Source organism: Cygnus olor, chromosome 2 (assembly GCF_009769625.2).
Source record: "Cygnus olor isolate bCygOlo1 chromosome 2, bCygOlo1.pri.v2, whole genome shotgun sequence".
NCBI classification, from domain to species: domain Eukaryota; kingdom Metazoa; phylum Chordata; class Aves; order Anseriformes; family Anatidae; genus Cygnus; species Cygnus olor.
In genome coordinates this window covers 124,832,797-124,858,142 of record NC_049170.1, presented here as the reverse complement: position 1 = coordinate 124,858,142, position 25,346 = coordinate 124,832,797, and the positions used below count along the sequence as shown (strand labels likewise).

General features: G+C 40.8%; 1 protein-coding gene across 1 annotated transcript in view; it reads left to right on the top strand.

Annotated features, from left to right (window-relative positions):
- Positions 1–24,990, top strand: part of CPA6 (carboxypeptidase A6) — a 44,833-nt gene extending 19,843 nt beyond the window's left edge. Inside the window, exons 6-10 of the mRNA XM_040547773.1 lie at positions 12,544–12,654; positions 12,907–12,997; positions 17,651–17,853; positions 22,971–23,100; positions 24,705–24,990. Coding sequence (XP_040403707.1) covers positions 12,544–12,654; positions 12,907–12,997; positions 17,651–17,853; positions 22,971–23,100; positions 24,705–24,892 — 723 coding nt within the window. The 3' untranslated portion in view covers positions 24,893–24,990. The remainder of the gene's footprint in view (positions 1–12,543; positions 12,655–12,906; positions 12,998–17,650; positions 17,854–22,970; positions 23,101–24,704) is intronic.
- The last annotated feature ends 356 nt before the right edge of the window (positions 24,991–25,346 follow it).

The window sequence follows — 25,346 nt, the reverse complement described above, 5'->3', positions numbered from 1 at the left end:
CCTCCAATGTTTCTTTGATCCTGTGCTATCGGACTTATTCCCCCTTTATCTTTGATATCTGGGATCTAACCTTCATATTGCAAATTTTCAAATGATCAAGGAAATCAAAGGATTTGTAATTTTGCATTCCACTTGTGCAATGGACTTTTTATTTTTATTTTTTAGTATCAATACTTAATCTCTTCTAATTTGGGATTCATTTCAGATGCATGATATGTTTGCAGGATTTTCACATTTCCTCTTAACCAAAAACTTCTTCTCAAGACCAAATATCATCTGCACAGTGGAGATTATTTTGCAATGCAGCTTACAGAGGTCAAAGAAGGCTTCAAAAAAAGCAACAGATGTGCTCTGAGTATTTGTGCATACCATTTTTTGCACAAAATAAATGGTGCAAAATCTTTCTTTGCAAGGTCCTTCCTATGAACACGATTTTCTCACTTCTCTTCCACCCCATCACTATGGATTCCAGAATGCTATTTATCTGCCTTTGATTTTCTGGGGTCTCTCCATTCAGCAAAAAGATCCTGACCCTCTAAGTCACTTCATGAGAGTAAATTTCTGCATCATGAACACCCTAAAATCATAGAAAAGAATCACAGAAAAACCTGGGTTGGTAGGGACCTCAGAGATCAGCCTTTCACCCTAATGATATTAGACTGTGTCATTACCACAGAGATAGCTGAGATGATCATATTACCATATGTGAATTCCCCCAAAAGTCACAGCAGCATGTAGGGCAAGTACTGAAATAATGAAGCTATTACAATTTGGTGAGCCTCTCAGCACAGCTGCTGATGGATGGATGGGCTAAACCAGATCCAGAAGCTGATCTCCCAAGCTCTGTGCAACGATAATGTGTATTTTTATTACAACTCCTTTTAGTGTGAAGGTGAACAAACTTGCAGGTGTTCCTGAGCAACTCTCCTACCCCAGAGAAAAGGCTGCAGGAAGGCAGGGAGAGGTTTGGAACACACAGGCACTGGTGGAAAGCCTTCTGCTCAGGTACATCTTCCTCATGGAGGTTTTAACAAAAAGCACTACAATGTGGAAGCAAGGTAAAAATCATGAGGTTTCTCTGTAGAGTTTATTGAAGAACATAGGCTGTGTATGTGGATATGAAAACCTTCTGGTTGTTATTTGAGATCCTCGGAGAGTAGCTTGCTAGTAGGAATGTTTCACTAACTATATAAAGGCATTTTCCTAGATTAAAGAAAGTTTTTACAGAACTGAAGAGTTCCTTGAGACTACAAGAATGTATAGTTCTGCCCATCTTGGTCATGGATTGCCTTTTTTCACAGATGACAGACATTTTCTTCTTTCCTTAGAGCAATACTTCAATCCAGCATTAAAGCAAAATGCATCAGGATAAGAATTGTGCTTACAGCCTCATTATATTAAAATGGCTAGGAGGGGAGAAGGGACAAGACAATTACATGGTTTGGATCAGAATAATGCTTTTCCCAAAGGGATTGGGCAATTTTAGTAAGAACTCTGGGAAAACTGTAGGTCTCTCTGTGCTTTAAACTCTGCAGTTCTCTTTTGCTGGCAAACGCCTCCCGTAAGCACCACTTTCCATCCTCCCTGGCGCCTAAGGGCAGTTCTGAGAAAGGGCAGTCCACTTGGAAACCGATTTTTCCAGGCATGTCTGTCGACTCTAAGGAATAGCACCACAAGCCCATTGATTTAAGGCAAGCAAAAGAAGAAGCTGGATTTATGTGAAGTTAGGCTCTCCTCTAGCAGGAACAGCAGATGCGCGTCCCTTTACTGTGCAGGCAGACTGAAATGTTTTATCATGCTTTCACTTCACACTGTGACCTCTGTCACTTGTTTTTATTGCCACTGTCAGGCTGCTGAGTTGCTGGCGGCTCCCTGGGGGCCATGGACAGGGATGACATGGGCCTGGCAGCCTGTCCCATCCCACCACCCGAGCCAGGAGCCCCAGGTATCAGGACCTCCCTGGGGATTGGGACAGGCCAAGGACAGGCCAGGATGTGGGCCTGTGGATGGGCCCAGCTCAGCAGGGACCATGGATGGGTAGGGCCGGCCTGTGGACTGCTGGAGGCTGGCCCTGCTGAGGCCTTGCTGGGACAGGGGCTGATGGCCCCAGGGGCTGAAATGGGGTCCTGGGCCCTGGGCAGGGTGGGGTGCCTGTGGATGGGCACTGACAGTAAGGGCTGGGGGTGGACTTGGGGTCCTGATGGCTATAAGCTGAGGAACAATTTATCATCACTTACGTTGAAACACTTGACTTTAATTCCCAAGCTATTTTATACATAGGAAACCTCCTGACCTAAGTGAGAGGTCTATGTGGGATTCGAGACATAACCCATCTTTTCAGGTATCCATACTCCAGTGTACCACAAGGCTTTTCAGGAGATTTAGCTTAGAAAACAGCCTCTGTGTATGAATGTGTCTTTATATTCAAGCTCAAGACATGACCAGCCAGCTTGGGAGCCCTCAGTATCTTCCTTTTGCCCCTGGAAGCAACAGGTTGGGGTGTGCCAGCAAATTTCCTGCATGCATGGGAGACACCACCTCCCTCCCATATGGTGGAGGTGCCACTGGGCAACTGGTTGTTAGCAGCTTACTGGGGCACAGGCAGTAACTCCCCACTTTCTCCAAAGCATCTGTAGCTGCTGAGCCAAGCAGGACCTGGTTCCCATCTATTTGAAAATGCAAAGCAGAGCAAGGCAGAGCAGACTTGGGAAATAAGGATGTGGGGCCAGAGTGTGGGAAGACAAGAGGCAGCCTGCTATGCAAGCTCCTTCTAGATTCAGGCAAATACAATAGTTAGAGAAAAGGAACAGCTGAACTAAGGGAAAAGGGAGAAAGATACACAGGGAGAGGTTTAAGACTAAAAAAGAGAAAGAACATACAGGGAAGAGTTTTGCATTATGTAGTAATATAACTGAAGTACAAAACCAACCTCCTTGTGTTCTGAAACAAAAGGAGAGCAAAGACCATTTTTTTGGTTTCAGAGTGGTGTTTTTTGTTTATTTGTTTTTGTTTTCTTGTTGTTGTTGTTGTTCCTTTAAAAAATATATATATAATTACTCCAGGATGAGCTCTGGCCTTGGCTTGGTATCCCATAGGTCTGGTGTTAAGAAATTCACTGTCTGTTTCTGTAGTAGGCAGCCCTGAATGCCTTTAGTGTCAGCTAAAGATAATCAGATGTTCTACAGGGATTAGTAATACTGATGGCTTCTGACAAACACTACCTCATGGTCACTGAATTTTAGGTCAAGAAATAGGACTCCTGTGCATGCAGGGTCAGAGTTTTAGGTACCAGCTAATGAGCCACAGAGAAGTGTCTGTGTATGTATTGTAGTAGAAAACCTGGCAATAATTATTTGCCATGGATAACTGCTTACAGTGGAGTTCCACCAACCTCAAGCCTTACTCAGCTGAAAAGGGCCAGAGATAAAGTCCCTGACAGTGGAAATATTAGGAACCTGCAGTGGAGTATAGGGAAGCAATAAGAACTGTGAAAGAAAATGGAACTGATTACACATGGACTACTCTGAAGGCAACCTGCAAAGATAAATGAATCTAATGCAACCCGGAATTTGTTTCCACAGCAGTAAATTAAAAAATAAATAAATATCCTCCTACATTTTCAAAACATCTGCATGGAATCTAATCATACATTAAAATGGGTTAGTAAATATTACATACTGGAAAGAAAGGGACTCTATTATGTGTAATTACCTTGTAGAAAGCAGTAGGCTTTAGACAAAAAAAAAATCAGACATAACATATTTAACCAATATTAAATAGCCCTTCACATAAACAAGGAAGCAAAAATCTACAGACTTTTTGCAGAAGTACATTAAGTATGTATATGTTAACTAAGAGCATTTAACTCCTCTTCACTGGGTGTGCAGCTAAGAGACTAAAAGCAAAATTCATACATCTAATTATCCAGATCTCAGATTAAAGATTTTACCATTGTTTTGAAAATCTGAAATATCATTCACAGGCTGCTATTCAAATTAACATCAAAACTAGGTTTCAATTTCAGTTTTAGTGGAAGCAGATGAGGATTCACATTACATCTGGTTTGACTTTCTTCCTTCTAATAAATGCTGCCATTTGAGCCATGTCAATGATATATAACCTTGAAATGTTGCTCATACAACATTTTCAGAAAACAAAATACAGGAGGTGTAACTTTAAGATGCCCTATTCTTTGCTTCTGTTGAAAGAAGTTGTATTTTAAACCTGAAAGATTAGAAAATTCAAGAAATTTAATTAACGGCTTCCATGAAAAAAGCACTGATTGTACTTCTTCATGACAAAATGTACTTAGAATACAATGGCAAGTAGAAAGAAAAAGTCCACTGAGATCAAATGCAGTCCCCTAAGTGAGTGGCCTCATCAGGTTTTCAAATGACAGTGCAAATAGTCTTACACTTTGGAAATACATTACCCTCCACTACCACCTTCTTCACCAATCCGCAAAAGTGGGCCTTTCTAGGAAAAAAATGAAAACTGCCATTTCAGCAGATCTACACCTCAAATGTGAATGGTGGCATTCTCTTCCATAGACTCCCTAGCCTCTTACATTTTTGAAATGTTTAAGTTTGGGGATTTTCCTCAAAATAACATTATTATTCTTTGAATGTTAGTAGTGTCACATTGTGCTTACATTGCACTGCACATACCCACATTTCTTTAATGTGAGACTGTTACGTGTTTTGTTTTGTTTTTTTCTCCTGGATTACTAATGTTGCTGTCTGTTTCCTCGGGGACAGAACCTACCCAATATTTAAGGTCTTTGTTGAAAACATGTTCAGAACTACTTCTGATTTGATCAAGGTGACTTAATAAGTTTGGTTCAGGCACTGACCTTGCTAGACCACCCATGACAATTCCCTCACCCCTATCCACTGGAAAGGAGCTGTATAAAAGAAGAATCCAAATGTGCACTCTGAAGCCAAGAGCCCTTGCAGCACTGCATCATATGGGTCATAATAGCTGTCTAATCTCAAAAGAATCCCAAATCTGAGAAAGATATCAATATGCTCTATATACTTTAATTTGAGAGATGCATGGTTGCAAGTCCAAATTCTGAAATGTGTGTCTCCTATGATCCCAATTATATGAGTTCCCACATTATCCAAGGCAATGTGTTTGTGCTTCATCATGCAGCCAGGGAGCAGACAGGTAACCCCAGCCAAAAAAAAAAAAAAAAAAAAAGGCTGGGCAGATTTTTTTTAAATGCTGACATTGGTATTGATTGCTGCCATAGCCAGGCCTGAATCCCAATCCTATCTTTGCACTCCATAGCAGTGAGCTAAGAGAAATGCAGAGACTGTCCAAGAAGAAAAATGGCAACACCTGCCTACAGTATTCTAAGCTTGAGACTGATTTATGAGACACCTTGTGGGATGCATACTGCCAATAAAGCAGCCACCAGGCTTGCAGACCAGGCCCCAGAGACCAGTTTTTACCAGGAATTTTGGAAGTTTTGAGGCCTCAGATTCTTCTAGGGAATGTTTATGAAGTGCTTGACTGTGAGGGCAGAATACCTAAAATAATAGAGATACATATACAGAACTGAATGAGGACAACAGTGCGATCAAAGGCAGGTCCAAGCAGGAGACCAAGACGGCAACAATTTTAAAAAGGTTTGGCTGTTCTTCAGTGCTAGTCAGGCCATGTGGTCAGAAGGCCATAAAGCTATAACTACTCCTACTTTAAGAACTGCTGAAAGCCAGTTTAGCATTTATACTCATTCTGCAAAGTTCCACAGTCCAGGTCCTGATGGACAAACCACCTGTGAGATGCTGCGTCAGCAGGCAGAGCAGCACTCAGTCACTCACTCATTCCAGTGCTGATGTCCACACTGTCAGGAAAGCAGCCTCACTTTCTGGATCATTTCTGGGCCTTGAATTGCATCAAAGTTGGTAAGCCTTTAAGACACAGGAGATTTATTTCCCCTTGCCCTCTGTAACTACAAGAGCCTCAAAATGTTGGCTGCTCTCCCTACTGATTAAGAGATTCAGACACCGGTTTTTCACCCACTTCATAAATATTCTGATCTCAGGGGTCTGTAAGAGTTATGTGAAGCAACACACTAATGTTTGTTAAAGATTATATGCTTGACCTATCACTTCTCAACAGACTTAAGCCTTTCAGACAGGTACAGCTGAAATGCCACATTCCCACAATCCAGTATTTCACACAAGTATTGATTTAAAGAATGCTCGTTACACCTGTATTTACGTATTCTTGGAGACAATGTAGTTAGTTCACACACACACAAACACCAAAATATGCTTTCCATCTCCATTTTTTTTACGTTCTCCTAGCAGAGGTTTTGAGCTGTGCAGGAAAGCAAGCAAGGACTGTATCTCCCTGTATGCCCTACATTTATACCACTGCTGTTCCTGGGGACAGATGTACCCCTAATCTTAGCATATATCTGAGTACTGGCTCTCAGAAACCTGAAGAGCTTTTGAAATTATTGGAAATATTCCAGAGTCAGAGGCATGTAAGGTGAAAACAAATACTGTATCTGTAGATTTTTCCCTTCACCCTTTAGCCGGATACGTTCATTCTTTCCAAGGTCCCTTCCCTTCAGCTAAAGCTCTTCAGCTGATGTTGGTTTGACTTGACATTTTTTTGTTGGTGGTTTTTAAACCACTGCATCTGCTGACTCTATACAATCTTCTTTTCTGTGTTTTCCTCCTGTTCATCAGTTTTCTGTTCACCCTTGTTTCTTAAAACAGGGCCAGAAACTTCTAAGGGCTGCATCCTGGCCCCCTGCAGCCCCCTTCCCAAGTGTGAGTGATTGTGGCACTGTGAAGGCTGGGCTCTTCTCACCTTGAAGGGCCAGCCACCTGGCCACCACTACACAAATGCTCTGACAGCTTTTTCAGTAAATGTCATACAATCATTTGAGCTTAATTTTTATTGTTTGCCAGATTCCAGTCTCCCCAGCTGTCTTTTTAGCTGCCTAACCAAAAAAAAAAAAAAAAAAAAAAGTCTTCTCTGTGTGCTCCCTGTATATCCATTATCTGGGGGAAAAATCCATCTGTTTCATCCTGCAGCATCTATATTTGAAACACTCAGCCTTACTTATCTTTAGCTAATTCATTCTTTTCTGTCAGGAGCTTCTGCCTGAAATGTTATTTGGTTTTGCTCCATCAGAGAGATCTCCTCTTTCAGCCTCTTCACTCAGTACTTCATTCATCAGCCTTTCAACAGCAAGAGGTGCTGGTACAAATGCAGGATCTGTTTTATCTGCATGTTTTTTTCCTTCCAAATGCTGTTCCTGCCATTTGAAGTTTCCATGCCATAATCACACCTATCTGTATCTAGTTTCTGCTACCACTCAACATCTCCCCTCCACTCCACAGCTGGTTCAGTTCTGAACAAGGTCTGTTATTTCCCTAGCCAACTTACGTCCCACTTTGGTCTGAGTTTCTGCATCTCTCCAGCACATTCTTACTACTGAAAACAGATGTTACTGATATGTACCAATTCTGACGGGTAGGAAAATAAAGTAGCTGTGAATACTACTAACACGAGTTTCCAGGACTGGGTCTTCAGTTGTGATTGTGATGCTTTATTATTATTGTTATTATTATTTTAATGGATAAAACCTAAGCCAATGCCAAAAAAGATGGAGTGCAGTACCGTGATATCACCACAATGAGGCATGTGATGCATTGTTTTAAAAACAGCTGTGGCAAACCATTTCTATGCTGTGCAGTATTTCTTCTCTTTTTTGGGTCCATAATGGATTTTCCCAGGTTCTATTCAACATTACTATTGTTTAGAGAAGGCCCTTTCCTTTGATGTGACACCTTCACGATGGTGAAAATATACAGATTTAAAATTATTTCTGGTCTTCCTTTTCCAAAAGGAAAAAAAGCTCTGCATTATTTCTCTTGTGTACTTTCAACTACCCAGCTGCATCTTCCCAACTACCCATGATCTTAAGAAGCTTAAAATTACTTTCATTGTGCTTGCAGCTGTTCATTTTTTCACAATGTGAATGCATTTTGATAAAATAAAGGTAATCCTGCATCTGTCTTGTGCCTGTAGTAGGAATTGTTCGATGACATTTGTTAGTGCAAACTCCTATGTGAGTATTAATCACTAAGATGTTCAAATTCTGCCCCGTGAGGGCTTTTAAGCTGTTGAATGTGTTCTTTTTCGGTGCATGAAGACAATTCACATTGTTGCTCCAACACTTGTCCTAGGGAAGAAATACTGCTTTATATTTTAGCAACCCAGCCCTTTATGATGATGTTGGGGAAATAGGACCTCAGTAAAACTACTGATATGCAAAGGCATTATTTTTCATGAAACACTGTGAAAGAAAATTCTGTGCTTTCAACAACTTAGCTGTTTCAGAAACTGAACTGTAGGCAATAATGTGTATCTTAATTATTTAACTGCATCTCAACTATTTAATTTAATGATCTACTCAAGTGAATTAGATTGGGTTTCCCTCAATATATACAAGACCAACATCTTGGTTGGTTGCCACTAAGTTCATGTGGGCATTAGTTGTACACAATTACTAGGAGACAAGTTTTGTTGCCCCTTTTAGAGAATTCATAGTGCTTCAGAATAACACTGGCTTTTCCCTTCCCACCTAGATAGTCCTTGAACAATTTAGGACTTAAGAGGGTTTTGTTATGTACTACCCTTCTGAGCAGGACCAAGAAGTTCTATCTCCTATTTCCACTCAGAACTGTGGAACTGCAGCCAGCTTCTTCCCCACAAGATACTACTTTTACTAGAGTGGTCCCAGCCACGGTGGGACTGCTCGTTGTTTCTCTAACATGTCAATCATGTTGTCATCCCTCTGCCTTTTCTCTGCGTCAGTATCTTCTCCATTTGAATCTCTAAGTAGCACTGTAAGCAAACCTTTGGGATACCTCAGGTCCTTCTCCCTTGCACAGTCTTTTTATGGGCTCTCCTCTGAGTGCTGCAGAGTAGTTGCAGCACACTGTCATTTTTCTCCATTGTTGTTTTTGTGTTCCTCCTATGGGCAATGTTTTCTGTATATTATGAAAGAGGAAGTAAGATTTTACTGGGGAAAAAAAATGGTTTCAGGTTTCAAACACGGTTCAAGCTTCAACCTTGAAAGTTTGACCCTTTCTTTTTAGATGTTTAGTTCTATGTACTCATTTGTACCTTCTCCTTAAAAAATAGGCTCACCACTCTGCTTGTGACCACAGTGCCAGAACAGGGCATTAGTAGTAGTAAAAAGGAAAATGGGGATATAAGGATGTACTGCTTCCAAGTACAATGACAGAGAAAACTACTGACTAGCCAAACTGATAAAGTGGCTGTGAAGGCCTGAATGGCAGATCATAGTATCACCCTGCTAAAATGTAGGAAATACAGAGAATAGTATAACATTATATGCTACCATCAGAAGGATGTTTTAACTGACGTCTTTGTAAATGGGTAGAGGAGTTACTCCTGTGTTATCGGAAGGTTTTTATTATTACTATTACTATTTTATTTTTTGTGTGATTTCTGGTAAAACAGCAATGGAGTCAATTCCCTGTGCTGAAATAGTAACAGGTTCATTCAGTGTGAATGTTAAATTCAAAGACAGAAACAATGTAAGCTGATTGTTGCCTTAAATATAATAACAATTAATTGTGGGACAGAAAAATCATTAAGGTCACATGCAATTTCAGAGTTTCTCTCAACCCTGTTTCCTTGCTTTGTTCCTCTGAGTCAATCCCCTTACTTCATAAAAAGTCCAACTGTGTCCTAAATCCATTTAAAACTCCTGTGCTTTATTGCTTTGGCTCTTTTGTTTACTTCATCCCCCAAATTAAATTCTGTACGGTCCGGGTCCTCAGCCAGCCTAAGCTGGCATAGCTTGATCAGAAACCACCACTCTTTGCTGATCCAGATGATTGAGCCCCCTCCTATTAATCACTGGTCGTTTCCCCATCCCCCAGGCAGATTGCTTGCACGTTGTTGGCAGGGTTCCTGCATCATCTGTTCATTCACTAATAACACTATTCAGCATTTATTGGGCCAGCCTGGCTCTCTGCGCATTCAGCAGCAAAGCTGCTATTGATTGCATGATGGGGAAGCAGAATCGAGCTCTATGAAGTAGCATCACTTTGTATTCTGAGGGCTGTGTGCAAACTACAATGCAGTTAATTCACTAATGGTTTATATTTGTCTTGCTTATGCCGTAGTGAGGAGAAAATGTTTCAGCACTGCTGGGGGTGGGGTCGCACGATCATTATTCGGAGGCTTTGAAAGTCACTGCACAAAAGGCAAGTTGTGTGCTGTGCTCCAGCAATCACACACCTTAATGCCTGTGAGGCACGTTGCCAAAGACCTCCCAGTTAAGGGAGGTAAGATTATACAGCCTGTGTTGCCTTATTGCATGTGCCAAATGAAACTGCCAGATAAAAATTTGGTATGAAGGACAAAATGATTTCAGCAGAAAGAAATAATATGATCTCACTTATACTAGTTTACACCATCTACACTCTTGCTTTCCATGAAGAAAGCTGCACCAGGTCCATTACATTTTAAGTGAGATGGTACTCTGAAAGGGTAACCAGTTTATTAAGATAAATCATATATGTTTTAAAGAACAGAACTGAATGATTGATATATGTGGGTCTAAATCAATTTCAAGACTTAAAAGTTTGAAAAGTATTACTGCCCTCCAAAGCATTAAAGGCCTCCGAAGTCTCTCATAGTATTTCATAAAATACAGCAGTCATTCAAAATAAAACAGAGCAGCTTTAAAAAATTAGAGGGAGTTTGATATTTTGCTCAACACGAGCCAGCAGTGCAAGCTTGCAGCCCAGAAGGCCAACTGCATCTTGGGCTGCATCACCAGAGGACTGGCCAGCAGGTGGAGGGAGGGGACTGTGCCCCTCTGCTCTGCCCTTGTGAGGCCCCACCTGGAGTGCTGCGTCCAGGTCTGGGGGCCCCAGCACAAGAAGGATGTGGGGCTGTTAGAGCGGGTCCAAAGGAGGGCCACAAAGCTGATCAGAGGGCTGGAGCACCTCTCCTATGAAGAAAGGCTGAGAGAGCCGGGGGTGTTCAGCATGGAGAAGAGAAGGCTCCGGGATGATTTCATTGCAGCTTTTCAATACTTAAACCGGTCTCGTAAAAGACATGGAGAGCAACTTTTTACATGGGCATATAGTGATAGAATAAGAGGGAATGGTTTTAAACTAAAAGAGGGAAGATTTAGATTAGATATAAGGAAGAAATTCTTTATGCAGAGGGTTGTGAGGCACTGGCACAGGCTGCCTAGAGAAGCTGTGGATGCCCCATCCCTGGAAGCATTCAAGACCAGGCTGGATGGGGCTTTGGACAACCTGGTGTGGTGGGAGGTGTCCCTGCCCATGGCAGGAGGATTGGAACTAGATGGCCTTTAAGGTCCCTTTCAACCCAAGCCATTCTGTGATTCTATGATTCTATGATTTTGTAGTTTTTTAATTAAAAATATCAATTCAAATATTTTCATTATATAACTTCTTGCAAATTTGGAAAGGTTCTGAAAAAATTATCCTTGTAATTTTTAAGGAGTGTATTACCATAAATTAATTAATTATGTTTGGCTCTTTTAAGGAGATATTTTTAAGTATTTTGAAGAGTTTCTTCTTCCAGTTTATGATACAGTATATATAACACTTCGATGTAACAAAATGCATAATTACAGATGTAACTTGCAGTGAAAGAATGGCATGCATAGATAAAGCCACAAGCAAATATGCCAGTCTCATTATCTCTGATATGTAAATACCTAACACAAAGACAAAAGCTGAGCTGTATTTGTTAATACTGGCTAAAAAGAGAAAAGCATTAAAAAGTCAAGGAAGTGATGTGTGGTGACTTGTTTCCTCCTCAACCAAATTTCTTCTCCATGAAATAGCTGCTGAGGAGTTTCTGGTTTGCTTCATTTCTCTATGATAAAGAATGGAAAAAAATTACTTTCCCTACCTAGACCTCCTCTTCCAACCTTTATACCTGAGCTTCTCCAAAAGTACAGAGCTTCCTAAATTGTAAAGGAATAAGCTGCTTGTATTGATCATTGGGAATATAGTAAATTACTTTGAATACAACATAAAAGCTTACATAAGGTGAGCCTTAAATACTTTTACGCATGCTCTGACCTCACCAAATCATCACCTGGTGGAAACAACAGCACTCCATTGTCTTATGGGACCTAAGTATGTTTCCTCAGCTAAGAAACTATTCCACTGACTTTCAGCACTTACGTCAAGAAACACTTCACGTGCATTTGTTTCTACGTAACCTGAGTTGTATTTTCTTGGCTATTGAAGGTAACTGAGAAGCAGGGAGAACAGGGTCTTTTGAACACCTTTTTTCACGTTCACACGCTACCTTTATTCATATTTAGAGGAAGATGTCAGCCTTTCAAGTACAGCTCTAAGAATACCAATGGTGCAGTAGGAACAGGTCTCTATACTGCCAAAGGCCACATGACCATCTTAACCAGTCACAACACTTAACCAGGAAATTATTTTTGTTATGGAAACTACATTGGCCTTTCTTCTTTAGGCTCTGCAGACATACCAGACTGATCCTACCATGAGAAGGATGCTAACTCAGCTGTATTTCTATATTATGCCTGTATTTAATGTGGATGGATACCATTTTAGCTGGACAAATGTAAGTACTATCAGTAGTATTACTCAAAAAATTGTTCAGACAGGTAAGATTGAATGTTTCTTATATCATTCAAAGGTGACTTTCTGGATAATCTGGCCCTTCAGTTTGTGTCATGCAAAATTGAAGTAAATTAATTCAGTTAAAATATAATACTGAGTGTGTTTACCAGGGGTGTGTTTTTCTGTGTGTACAGATAGATTTTCATCAAAATACAGTAATATTGTTAATTAATTGTTTTAAAACTTACATTAGGATCGATTCTGGAGAAAAACAAGATCAAAGAACTCCAGGTTCCCATGTCATGGTGTTGATGCTAATCGCAACTGGAAAGTGAAATGGTGTGGTAAGTCTGAAAATACTTTGGTCCGCAAGTTCAGATTATCCTGTATTTAATTATTGACACAGTAAGTGGGTTAGATCACATCAGTTGCAAAGTATTCCACAGTTAAAGATGAAGCTGCTTTCCTATAACACCATTAGGCAGGGCTTGAATCTTCCATCTATCTTAAAAAAAAAAAAAAAAGTCCTGACCTTTGGAAAGACACATCTTATCACAAACAAAAGTTTTCATGGTAATTGTGGGAAAAGTGCAAAACCACACATACACCTGTTCTATATTTCTGCAATCATGTAAATCATATGAAGCATAGTATTGAGTTTGGCCTGTCACATTTCAGAATTTACCTGACTACAACCTTAGGAAATATTTTAGACTTAATTTTATTTAATTAATCTCTTCTCTGAAATGACCTTAGTTTTGGAAACTTCAGATTTGCTTTGTAGAGAAAGGTCTGAGAATATTTTAAGACCATTATTTTTAGTGATTTAGTGAAGAAGCTTTTAAGTGCATGGAGATCAATTTTCAAGCTCCCTGAATTTCTGTAAATACTTTCATAAAAACTGACCTAAATTTTGCATAGAGGACACAGTAGTAATGAAATATTACCAGAAGATTTGGAATGGATCAGCTGAACAAGAAATGATATTTTATTAAATCCTACAGCAAGATGATGCAACTCTCACACAGGAGTCAGCAGCCACACAAGTTCTGGTGTAGCAGAAAGTAACAGCCCTTCATTGTGAAATACAGCATTATTCACCTGGTTCTTCTGCTGACCTGCTCTCCCATCTCAAGCAACTTGAAATTTCAACTCTCTGAAACTGAGCAACTCTCTGAAATTGTGTTTGCATGGTGTTAGCACAACGGTCCTCCCTTCGACCTATTCCTCTTCTACTGGAACTCTCCAGGGGGTTCCACTGTGCTCTCACTGCTTGAAGTAAGGTTAAGCACTGTGCAGTCTGCCTTTCAGTGGTTTGATTGACTAAATAGATTTTTGAAAATTGTAAGGATAAAAGTAAGTGTAAAATATCTGCTTGGGGGAATTATAAAAGAGATGAGAGTGAACAGAAGCATACATTCAATACAGTATGGACCAATACAGTATGGACCTTCCAATTTCTATCAACTCTACTTGTAGTAAAGAGAGGACTGACATGGAAGCAGTTGCAGACGTTAGATGTTAGATGAGAATCTCTGCACCTCAGAAGACAGTCCTAGGGCTGCTATCACGATCTTCAAGGCAAATTTATGCTGCAAAAGAAAGTAAAAATGAACCAAAGTCCTGCATCATTGTTATTATCTTTTACTTAAGTGCAAAAATCACAACTGCAGGTATTTTGGGGATGTGCTTTTACTGTTCAGAAGTCACTGGCATAATTGGAATGAACAGTTCTTTTAAAAATCTTCAGAGCCATACTGTAGTTACCTATCGGTGCAACATTAATATTTGCAGTGTGTTTTCTTTCTAGACCTAATTAATCTTTCTTGGGTTCAAATCACTCTGCTCCTCCCTCTTCCTGCTTGCCTGTATTTAAAACACTCCAACTGTGTTAAAACCTAAACACTTTTTACTCAGTCCTGAAAATGTTTGCTCTTTTTTCTGTAAAAGCAAACAAAACTCTAGGCTGAGTGAAACTATAGCTATACACACACGTTGTGTGTTGCCATCCACTAGTTGTTAAATCTCTTTCCTGCACTATAAATGAAAGGCAGCTCCCCACCACAACTTTAAAAACTAAAAATTATTTCAAAGTTGCTCATCATCCCACTAAGCACATGCTCTGCTTTCCTCACTGGACCCTAAATTCCACCTGATTCCCTCTTTCAGCAGAAAATAAAGAGCTCTTTCATGGACAGGGCTGACAGGTGCTCAGAAGATCCTCACCTGGAGGCTTGTGTTCTCATTAATCTGACCCTAAATGAGGCAGAGAAGAATCTGGATCATATCACACTTTGAGGCTTGTAAAACCATGATGCATTTAAAATTAAATATGGCGTATGCTTGTAAAAAAACTTTTAATACAGTTCAGTCACACCTACAGTTTGCAGACAAGGCTTGAACTTCACTGCAGGACTCCCAGGCAGGTGTGTGGTGGCAGAATCCAGCCCCAGCAAAGCCACTGTGTGCTAGCTGCACTGAGCTATTTGGTAAAGATAGCACAGCATCCCTTCTGCTTTCCTCTGCTTTCCTCTGCCCTTCTAGTGCAGGACTTTGATGTAAGCTTTACGATGTTGCTTCTGTATTCTCTAGGGGCTGAAAAATGGGTTATATCACTGATTGTGGTAGATACTGTTTTGCAGCCCCCCTGTGCCCAAACTAGTGCACAGAAATTGCACACAGCCCCAGGTGAATACTGACTGCAAGATCTCTGGTGTACAAATGTTCCTTGCAATATATATATGTGTGCAGTAAGTAGCACAATGGTTCAATTCATGAGATAAACAGCAACTTTAAAGCCAATAATGAGGTACACAGAATTAAATCATTTCATAGGGCAAATCCAGTGAAAGGGTTTGCATCCAAAGCTCTGAGAAAGAAGCAGTGGGAATTAAAATTTTGAATGCCTCTCAATTACCAGAGCACCCCATCGCTCACTGAGGACAGCACCCCACACTGACAGGAGAAGTGGCTGCAAGGAATTTTGAGAATCATGCTTCAGTTTATCCATACCCCCAGTCTTGCTTCTGTACCCAATTAGACTTGGTTTTATCATTCTCTGCACAAGCTTCCTTTGTACTTTTGATCTTATGACAGATGCTGGAGGATACCCTCAATATACTAGCAGGTACAAAAATAAGGCAGCGTGGTGATATTTAACACAATTCCATTTTCTTCTCATGACTATAACTCTGAAATTTCACAGGAGTTGTTGATACATACTGTATCATTTTTTATTTCTTGTGTTACTGTAAAAGAACTTGCAGTATGAAGATTCAGGATATCCTTACACTGTCCATGGGCACCATGGAAACTCAGTCTCTTTACCACCAGCCAGCTTCACGTAAGGAAAAACATTAACTACAGCTGGGATTACAAGTGGCTCATGATAGTAGGCTGAGCAGTTTAGAGAATCTTTTCTTCCCTAAAAGTCACTAAACTGAGTCATATTTTACCATTGGGTCATTTTAGTGTTAGCTTGTAGGATTATGCTTTTTATTAAAAAGAAGGCTCATTTTCATGGTTCAGCATAGAACACTGTTGTGGGAGATGAAGCATCCATTAACAACAACAACAAAAAAAAAAAAACAGCGGCTCTGGAGGCTCTGTTAAATAGCTTTCCTTTAGCTATATTATCTGACAAGACATCAAGGCAGGGTGCTCTTGGGATCTGGATGACTTGGTGGCCATCTGTTCTGCAGGGAGGACACCATCTGCCCTCAATATAACCCTTCCATATCCACGGCTATCTAAGCAGTAATACCTTTTGATATCCCCACCTGTGGCCATTGAATGATAGCCTCATTTTTCCTATTACAAATGAAGCTGCAGCATGAAATTCTTCCCCTCTTTTATTTTTCGTTTTTTGGCATTAGGATGATCGCATAACCCTGCTTTAGTTCATATTATTATGCATTCTCACACACTGCTTTTTTCTTATTATTTGAAGATGGGAGTACTTACTATACAAAGGAAAGCCAATAAAGCACTGCTTTTGTAAGCCCCTGATGGTACCAGGAAATGTAGCAAACAAACTATTATTATTCTGCAGGTCAGTGTGAAGCATGTGGCATTTAGAAATCACAGTGGATAAAAGAGCGCTACAAATTTGCATAAATATTCTTCTTTTAGGCCCAGGCCTTAAGCTGTAAATGAGGTGGTGGCTTAGAACCAGAACTGCTATGTGATAAAGGAGCCACTACCACGCCTCCTTTTCTGAGTTTCATCTTTCACTACCTCATGGGATATTACACGTAGGTTTCACTTCTGTAGCTTACTGCCACCTGAGCACAATGATGCAGTGAAAGAAATCCTCACAGTTGGGCCCTTGCCCCTTTTTGAAATAAAAATAAGCCCTGTGCAAGCTGAGATTATTTCTATTTTAGTTAACTGAGCAATCATCCTATGCAGCTCATCATTTTTTTCCCATAAGGTTTGCGAGAGTAAAAATAGGCAGTAGTCAGGGACTATTCTCATGTTTTAAACGAGTCTCAAAGGTAATGCATGTCGAGGTTATCTACCTACCATTGCAGCTATCACTGCATAAGCCAGTACACTAAACTACTCTTAAGGGCTAAACTGGTCTTGGCAGCGACTAGTGAAAAATTTCCATGATTCCTAATAGACCAACTGAAACCCCTCACTAGTTTTAATAAAACCTCCATGCTGGAGTGCTATCATAAAGTGTGCCCCTCGTATGGAAAGCTAATGAAGAAAATACAATGTAGTCAGGCTCTCCTTTCCTGTTTGAGTTAAAAATACATCCTCTGGGGAGAACTGCATGCAGTTGGCCACTTGGCCACTTGGTGTGTTTATTAGATGGACAAGCAGATTGCTGTACTGAGGTCCCACTGGCTGATGCCCATCGTTCACAAAAAAGCAATTTGTTTATAGCTTTTCATGCTCTTGCACAGAGGCTCACATAAGGCTGAGCCAGGAGTTGACCCATAGAAATTCTCTGTGATTGCTCACCATCAGCTTTCTCATTCCATCTCTAGATGAAGGTGCTTCATTTCACCCATGCGACGACACCTACTGTGGTCCCTATCCTGAGTCTGAGCCTGAAGTAAAGGCTGTTGCTCATTTTCTCCGCAAACATCGGAAACAAATAAAAGCCTATTTGTCCTTCCACGCATATGCACAGATGCTGCTGTACCCTTACTCTTACAAATATGCAACTATTCCAAACTTCAGTTGCGTGGTAAGTACATTATGGCTGGGGAGAATACACTTCCCTATATAACATTTTTTGGTACATTTTCATTTTGAGAAGAGAGTTGTTTCCTCAATGCATTGCACATATTTAATATTGAGGAGTATTTATTCTGGAACCACTTACAATCTTGTTTCTGATTAGATAGCCTCCCCTCAAAGTGAGTCAGCAGTAATTTGATTTAAATGGTATAGTGCCTTCCATCCATCAGTCTCTGCAAATTACCCTATAGGATAAATCCCTGGGTTTTAATTATAGTTATTATCGTTTTATTTAATTAACAGTAATAGGAATTATGTAGTTAAGTCCCTGGGCATCATGTAGCTGATATTCTGTCCCTTCATGCTCAGAACTGGAACACTTGAAGCACAGAGAAGATCATCTTCTATTTTATGACCAAAAGAAAATTGAAATGGTTTACGTTTATTGATTAGAAGAGAAATCTCATAGATTTCACCAAAAATAAAGCTTCTATTGCCTTATGTATCAACCTGCTCAGACGTAGCATTTTTACCACTTTAAGACAAGCAGTTAATTAACATCAGGAGCTTTGAAGCTTTTGTTTATTAGGACAATAAATTAACAGTATATTTTTTGATGCAAGCCTATTGATTTACTAATATGTACATTTCATGTATTCTATGCTCATCCAAATGCAGGAGAGCTATTCCCCCTGCTTGCAGTGTGAAGTCTTCTTTGAGCCAGACTCCTGTGCATAAAACCCTCCCTTTAGCCTATTCTCTTAGGGAAATGTTGCTCAAGCTTCACTTGCTCTTTGCTCCTGCTCACAGACGCATATTGCAGCAATCAGTAGCCAGCATCTTTCTTTTGCTTTGTCCATACATCTCTCATTCTGGCCTTGAAAGCTGCAGTGACATTTAACTTACTAGTTTAAGCTAGTTTACTCCAGAAGGAGCTTAACTGCATCTTACATTTATCCTGTGCAGAATAAATGATGTTGTCGGTCCTTGGAGATTCGCTGAAGTTTCACTGAGCTGCCCTCTCAGGAGACTGAGCAGCCAGCACTGCACAAACTGAAGCCTCTTTGTTGGTTTATTTCTGTTAAGACACTTAATTTCATGAGTTACTAAAATTTCTCCTGTCTGATGTCATTCTTGGGAAATAGAGCAAATTACAGGTTAGCTATGCAGGCAAGGGAGCTAAAAATATGAACTTATGGAGACTGGCAATCAAACTCTGCACTGACTCTGATTAAATCCATGAACCTTGTTTTTATTCTACCTTCTCCACCCTCTTTTGGGGAGTGGCAAAGGGAAAGAAGAGCTTCCCAGATGAGCTGGTAGCTATTAATTACTAAAAAATGTAGACTGGGAATTGAAAACCCCAGGATCTCATTTCTTCGAAAACCAGCAGGTGCAAGCATCCTTTTATTTTAGAACAGACAAGACAGCAAAAGGTAAAGATATGATCTTAGGAAGAATCAGCATCTCCTCTGCAAGATGATTGCTGGGTATCAACAATACCAGGAGTAATGTGAGACAACAGCAGTGTTAGGAAATTCATTTGAAGGAAAATGAACCTCTGAGAGCTTTCATACATACCAATATATCTTCAATACATGTTGTTCTTGTTGCTTGGTGGCTATTTCCTTTCTGAGAGAGAAACTGCCCCTCAGTGCACACACTACTTTTCCATCCAGAGCTTTTAAACCAAAGGAGTCCATCTTTGGTGAGTGATAGGTGTGCCCTGAGTTTGTGAGGCCTTGGATCAGGCTTTGCATCAGAGGTAGTTTGGGTATGGACCTAAAGTGACAAAGAAAGACACTGGTTTAGACAACAGCCCTGGACAGGTGTAAGTCAAATACCAATTCTAAATGTTCTGCCAGTGTTTGACTCTGGCATTGGTTTTATTGCAGTGTGGCAAAAAGGAGAGGGAGGTTGGAATAAGAAACTGAAGTGATTTCCTGTTATTTAGAAAGTTCGGTATGGGGGGGTTATAGTGGAAATGAATGGAATACTGTTGCTTATTTATTTATGTGTTTTAATATTTGCCTACAGCCAAAGGCTCCGTCACCCAGCGGCTCCTAAATGAATAATCTTTAATATTTGAAGTGTCTCAAACGGTGACTTAGGCTGAGGTTCCAGAATCTCCAGTTCTCTTGGAGATTTACAGTGAGATGGAAAGTGGCTGTCTCTGCTTCCTGCTGCTGACGGAACAAGCTTTGCTGGTCCACGTGGACTCCACATGCACAGCAGATAAATAGCAGTTGGAGTTAACAGGGGGCCACAATTAATCCCAGGCTAAAGAAAGGATGTTTCTGTCTGGGTCGTGTCATTCTAGAGAGCTGTCAGTTACCATTTCAGTTAAAGCGTTCAATTATTCAGAGCTGCTTTGAAACTGGAGAGCTGCGTACTGATCACAACATGCATATTCTGGGCTAATTTAGGCACAAGTCTCCTATTAACACTCTCCTGAAATCTGTCCTTTTAAGATACTTAAAATGAAAGTGTACTTTAAGATTGGAAAAAACAAACAAACAACAACAACAAAAAAACATTCTTCCACCAAGAGAGTTTTAAATTTCACCTACTGTTCACTCTTTTTTTTTTTTCCTGTACAGTCACTTGCAATAGTGACTTTACAGTGAGCTTATATGGCATGACTGAGTTCATGTATCTCCCTGTAAAAATCCGACAATTGTATGTGAAGCTTTCTCCTTGAGGGGGGTGTTCAAGGGCTGGTTGCCTGGATTTATTCACGGTGAGATCTGCACAGTGTGAACTGTCCCCCTTCAGTACATAACTCCAACAGACGAAGTGAGCAGCATCCCTCCAGGCTAAGAGCAGTGCAGGGACACCTGCCTACATGCCAGACACATACTTGGGTCCCTCCTGGGCTGACCTTCGGGCAGTTGCTGCCTCTGCGCAGAACTCAGTGCTGTTGTGCTGCTTTAAAATGGGAATTGCCAAAGGATTTCTTCAGAACGATTTCGACAGGGCTTGCCTGTTTTCTGTCGTTGCTGTAGGATGTGTAACTCATGTGGGGAGTGTTCTCTCTCATAGCTGTGTTCTCCTTTCCATGGCCCATTTACTGGGATGACTGCTGCACTGTCGCAATGAAACCCCTCTGCCCTCACAGGATCTGACACCTCCTGCCCCATCAGGGTCCTGTGTGCGTCATGACTCACAAAAGTTGAGGCATCTGCATGCGTAATAGGAGGAACAGTCCCAAAAGACAGCACTTCCCTCTGTTTTGGGCCTCCGGCCACCTCCTCGTGTTTGGTGCGGGGTGAGTCAGAAACTGCCCGTCAGCATCAGCTGGCTCCCAGGTCCCAGCCCTGCAGAAGTGCACGGCAGCACTGACTTGAGCAGTTCCTGCCTTTGTGCAGCCTCTCATGGAGGTGGTGAGAGGAAGACGAGACAAACTGAAAATATCAGGCCAGAATCTCCAGCACAATCTACCTTGTGCTGAGAAATGAACAAACCAAATCCAGTTGTGTCTAGCAGATTTTCATAATGGGGTAAAAAATTATTTTTCCATTGGGCAAGAACTGGACAAGCTAGATAAGTTTGCCCATGTGAACTTAATGAGGTCTAAGTCTAAGTGCTGCATCTGGTTTGGGGCAATCCCAGACATGAGCACAGACTGGGAGAACAACTCACTGAGATCAGCCCTGCAGAGAAGGACTTGGGGGTTCTGGTGGACGAAAAGCTCGACATGAGCCAGCAGTGCGCGCTTGCAGCCCAGAAGGCCAACTGCTCCTGGGCTGCATCACCAGAGGACTGGCCAGCAGGTGGAGGGAGGGGACTGTGCCCCTCTGTTCTGCTTGTGTGAGGCCCCACCTGGAGTGCTGCGTCCAGGTCTGGGGTCCCAGCACAAGAAGGATGTGGACCTGTTAGAGCAGGTCCGAGGAGGGCCACAAAGCTGATCAGAGGGCTGGAGCACCTCTCCTATGGAGAAAGGCTGAGAGAGCCGGGGGTGTTCAGCATGGAGAAGAGAAGGATCCAGAGAGACCTCATTGCAGCTTTTCAATACTTAAATTTGGCTTATAAAAAAGGAGAGCAACTTTTTACACAGGCAGATAGTGATAGGACAAGGGGGAATGGTTTTAAACTAAAAGAGGGGAGATCTAGAGTAGGTATAAGGAAGAAATTCTTCACTCAGAGGGTGGTGAGGCACTGGCACAGGCTGCCCAGAGAAGCTGTGGATGCTCCATCCCTGGAGGTGTTCAAGGCCAGCTTGGAAGGGACTTCGAGCAACCTGGTCTGGTGGGAGGTGTCCCTGCCCATGGCAGGGGGGTTGGAACTAAATGGTATTTAAGGTCCCTTTCAACCAAAGCCATTCAGTGATTCTATGATCCTATGATTCTCCAGAATCCTTTCTTTTGAGATCATAATATTCCTTTTCCTTTCAAATATGTGCATCCTTTCTATGGGTTTGCAAGCACTATTAAGCAGTATTCATGTGTGACCCTCAGGATTTGCCATGCACCAGGCCTCCTGCACAGTTTCAGAGGATGCCATGAACCTCCTACACAGACTGTATCCGTATGGATCTGGAAATGTAGGTGCTCATTTTCCCCACACAGCACTGAATCTGTACTTCTGCAATAGTGAAAATAGATCTCCAAGCCTATGTTTTCTGGTCCCAGAGAAAGTTAGACCAGCGGTGAATATTCTCCAGTCTACCAGAGATTCAGGAATGGAATTTGCCTCTTTCCTTCTTCCTACTCTGCTCAGTGAACCACTGTGGAATGAAACCTTCAATCACCAGCAGAAATGAGGTTTAGTAGACTGGGAAATATATCTGCAGATGTTGGCAGAATATGCTTGCATAGCTTTTAAAATGCCTAAAAAATGGCATATATACACCTATAATTAGAAATATTTAATGGCTGACCATTCACAGTGCAGTGAGCTTTTTTATGCCATGATAATACTGAATCAAGTTCTTAGTGTTAGGGAATTACTGTCAATAAAAATAAATAATGCATTTCTTGCTTAAAATCATTTTAGTTTGGTTGCTGCAGATTTACAGAACAGGGCATTGCGCCGGCAATCAGCAATCCATAGCTCAGGCTCCAACCCCACTGAAGTATTTAATTCAGAACCTAATTTATGCATTTGTTTTTCTCCCCAACACAGGAATCTGCAGCCTATAATGCTGTTAATGCTCTTCAGTCTGCCTATGGTGTAAGATACAGATACGGTCCTGCATCTAGCACTTTGTGTGAGTTTCCCTCCAACACAAGTTTACGACTTTCACCTAGCTATAGTAAGAAGGAGACTACCTTTGTTATTACAAAGGAAGCAAATGCTATTTAAAGTGAACTTTGCTCCAGTTGTGGATGGTGAAGAAGGCGGAAAAAGTTTTGTAACTGACACAGTCAGTTGATTGCAGTAAGATTAAGTCAACTGATGCAATAAAAGAGAGTAAAATGCAATGCATTTTGGAGGGGAAATCCAGCAAGTAACACGTTCAGAACATATAAAAAGAGATTTAAATAAATAAATCAGAAGATCTGAAGAAGCGTATCTTTACCAGATACTGTAAATGCATTACTAAATTATAAAATATTTGGGAGAAAATAATTCAAAGTAGTTTTCAGCTTTCACTATTACTTTGCCTCTCTCTCTATGCACTTGTGATAGATACAGCTATTCATGAGGTCCTTCTAAAATTTAAGATGATCTCCATAAAACTTAGGTTTCAAATGCCTCAGTGTCTAGATGATGGTAACTGATAGCAACAGTATCTTTACTTGGATATCTTCCGTTTTTTCAGAGGGTGACTTCAAATACATTTTCCCCTATAAACAGAATAACTTTAAAATATTCTCTTTAAACATGTAACAACATTTGTCAAACAAGCTCCCCATGCAGACGGGGAAAAGGAAATGAAATTCAATAGGTTTCAACGAGATGTGACTCTCTTTACTGAAACTATGAGGCCTGAATTCTCTTGGTAAGACCAACAGGCTCTGAAAAAAAGTGAGGAGCTTAAGTAAATAGCAAGATCTTTACCAAGTAATCTCCTGCATCTCCTTTGCTGTTGCTGTGTTTTGGTTGGAGCTCTACGCATCACACTTTATCGTGGGCCCCCATTTCACAGCACAGTCATCGTCTTGTGCTCATTACAGTGCAGTCATTTGCTGCGTCGAAGGAAGAGCAGTGTGAATTAATGCTAGAATTGCACAGAAGAAAGCAGGCCACATAGGAGATGGATCTTTATATAAATATAAGTGTCTTGGGTAACCAACATATGGAGATAATGAAAAGCATAAGAAACATACTTCCTCTGGAAGGTTTGTTAATATTAGACACCACCTATGCAAATGCTCTCATACTGTAAGAAAATCATGAGATGAGACAGAAATTAAGAGAAAAGAATTTTAAAAGCACTTTAAAAAGAGAATGTATTTTACTTTATCATCTTTCTCCCTTCTCCTTGCAAAGGAATTGCCTTAAAAAAAAAAAAAAAAAAAAAAAAAAAAAAAAGCTGGAAGCATGGAGAGCACAGTTCCAGCTGGGAGATCTTTGTGGAAGCAAAGCTCTGGTACAAGAACAGTTTGGGGCTGTATACGAAATGTTCATTTTTATTGAAGTTTCTCTGTACACAGAGAAGTCAGTTATTACTTTTTTCATGTGAAAATCGAGGGCCTAATCCTGTATTGGGCCGAGAACTTTACACAAGGAGCTGGGTGCCCATACCCCTCTCTGAAGGGTGTTTTGGGTCAGGGAGCAACAGCTTGCATTGTAACTGTAGTCACTGTGTGCTGCAGACAAAATACCACAATAACTATCCAGTGCTTTCAAATGACCTCCACTGAACTGTCGTGTTTTTTTTTTTTTTACTTTTCTCTGAATTCTCTCTTTCAGATGTGAGTTCTGGCAGCTCTATGGACTGGGCCTACAAAAACGGTATCCCCTATGCATTTGCATTTGAGCTGCGCGACACCGGCCATTTTGGATTTTTACTTCCTGAGACGCTGATCAAACCAACCTGCACAGAGACCATGCTTGCAGTTAAAAATATAACTCTTCATCTGCTGAAGAAATGTCATTGAGAGCTATTTCTAGGATCTGAAATTAAGGGCTTTACTTCCAGCATCAATGCCTTTCAGTGCATTTAATTGTCACAGCAAGCTTAGGCTTATAGAAGCTATAGAAGGTAATATGGTATTGTTTCTACCAGATTCACCTGGCCAGAAATGGAAAATAAAAACAAACATTTATTTTTTACTCTACAATAGTCCCTGAAGTTGATATAGTAACTTAGTTTTCCATTTGGTGTAACATATTTAGTTCTTTTTGCATTAAAGCTTTGATTCTCTGCCAGGGACTTCACTGGGGCAGGTCCAGGCCCACATACAGGTGCTTGACAGAAAACTTAATTTCTAGAGTGTCCTTGGCCTTACTGCTTTCCCAAACAGGACTTCCCTCACGGAGTCTCTTGAATCAGGGGATAAAATTAACCTTCATGTATACGCACTCTGTGTCCCAACACAGGCCTGTGTCTAT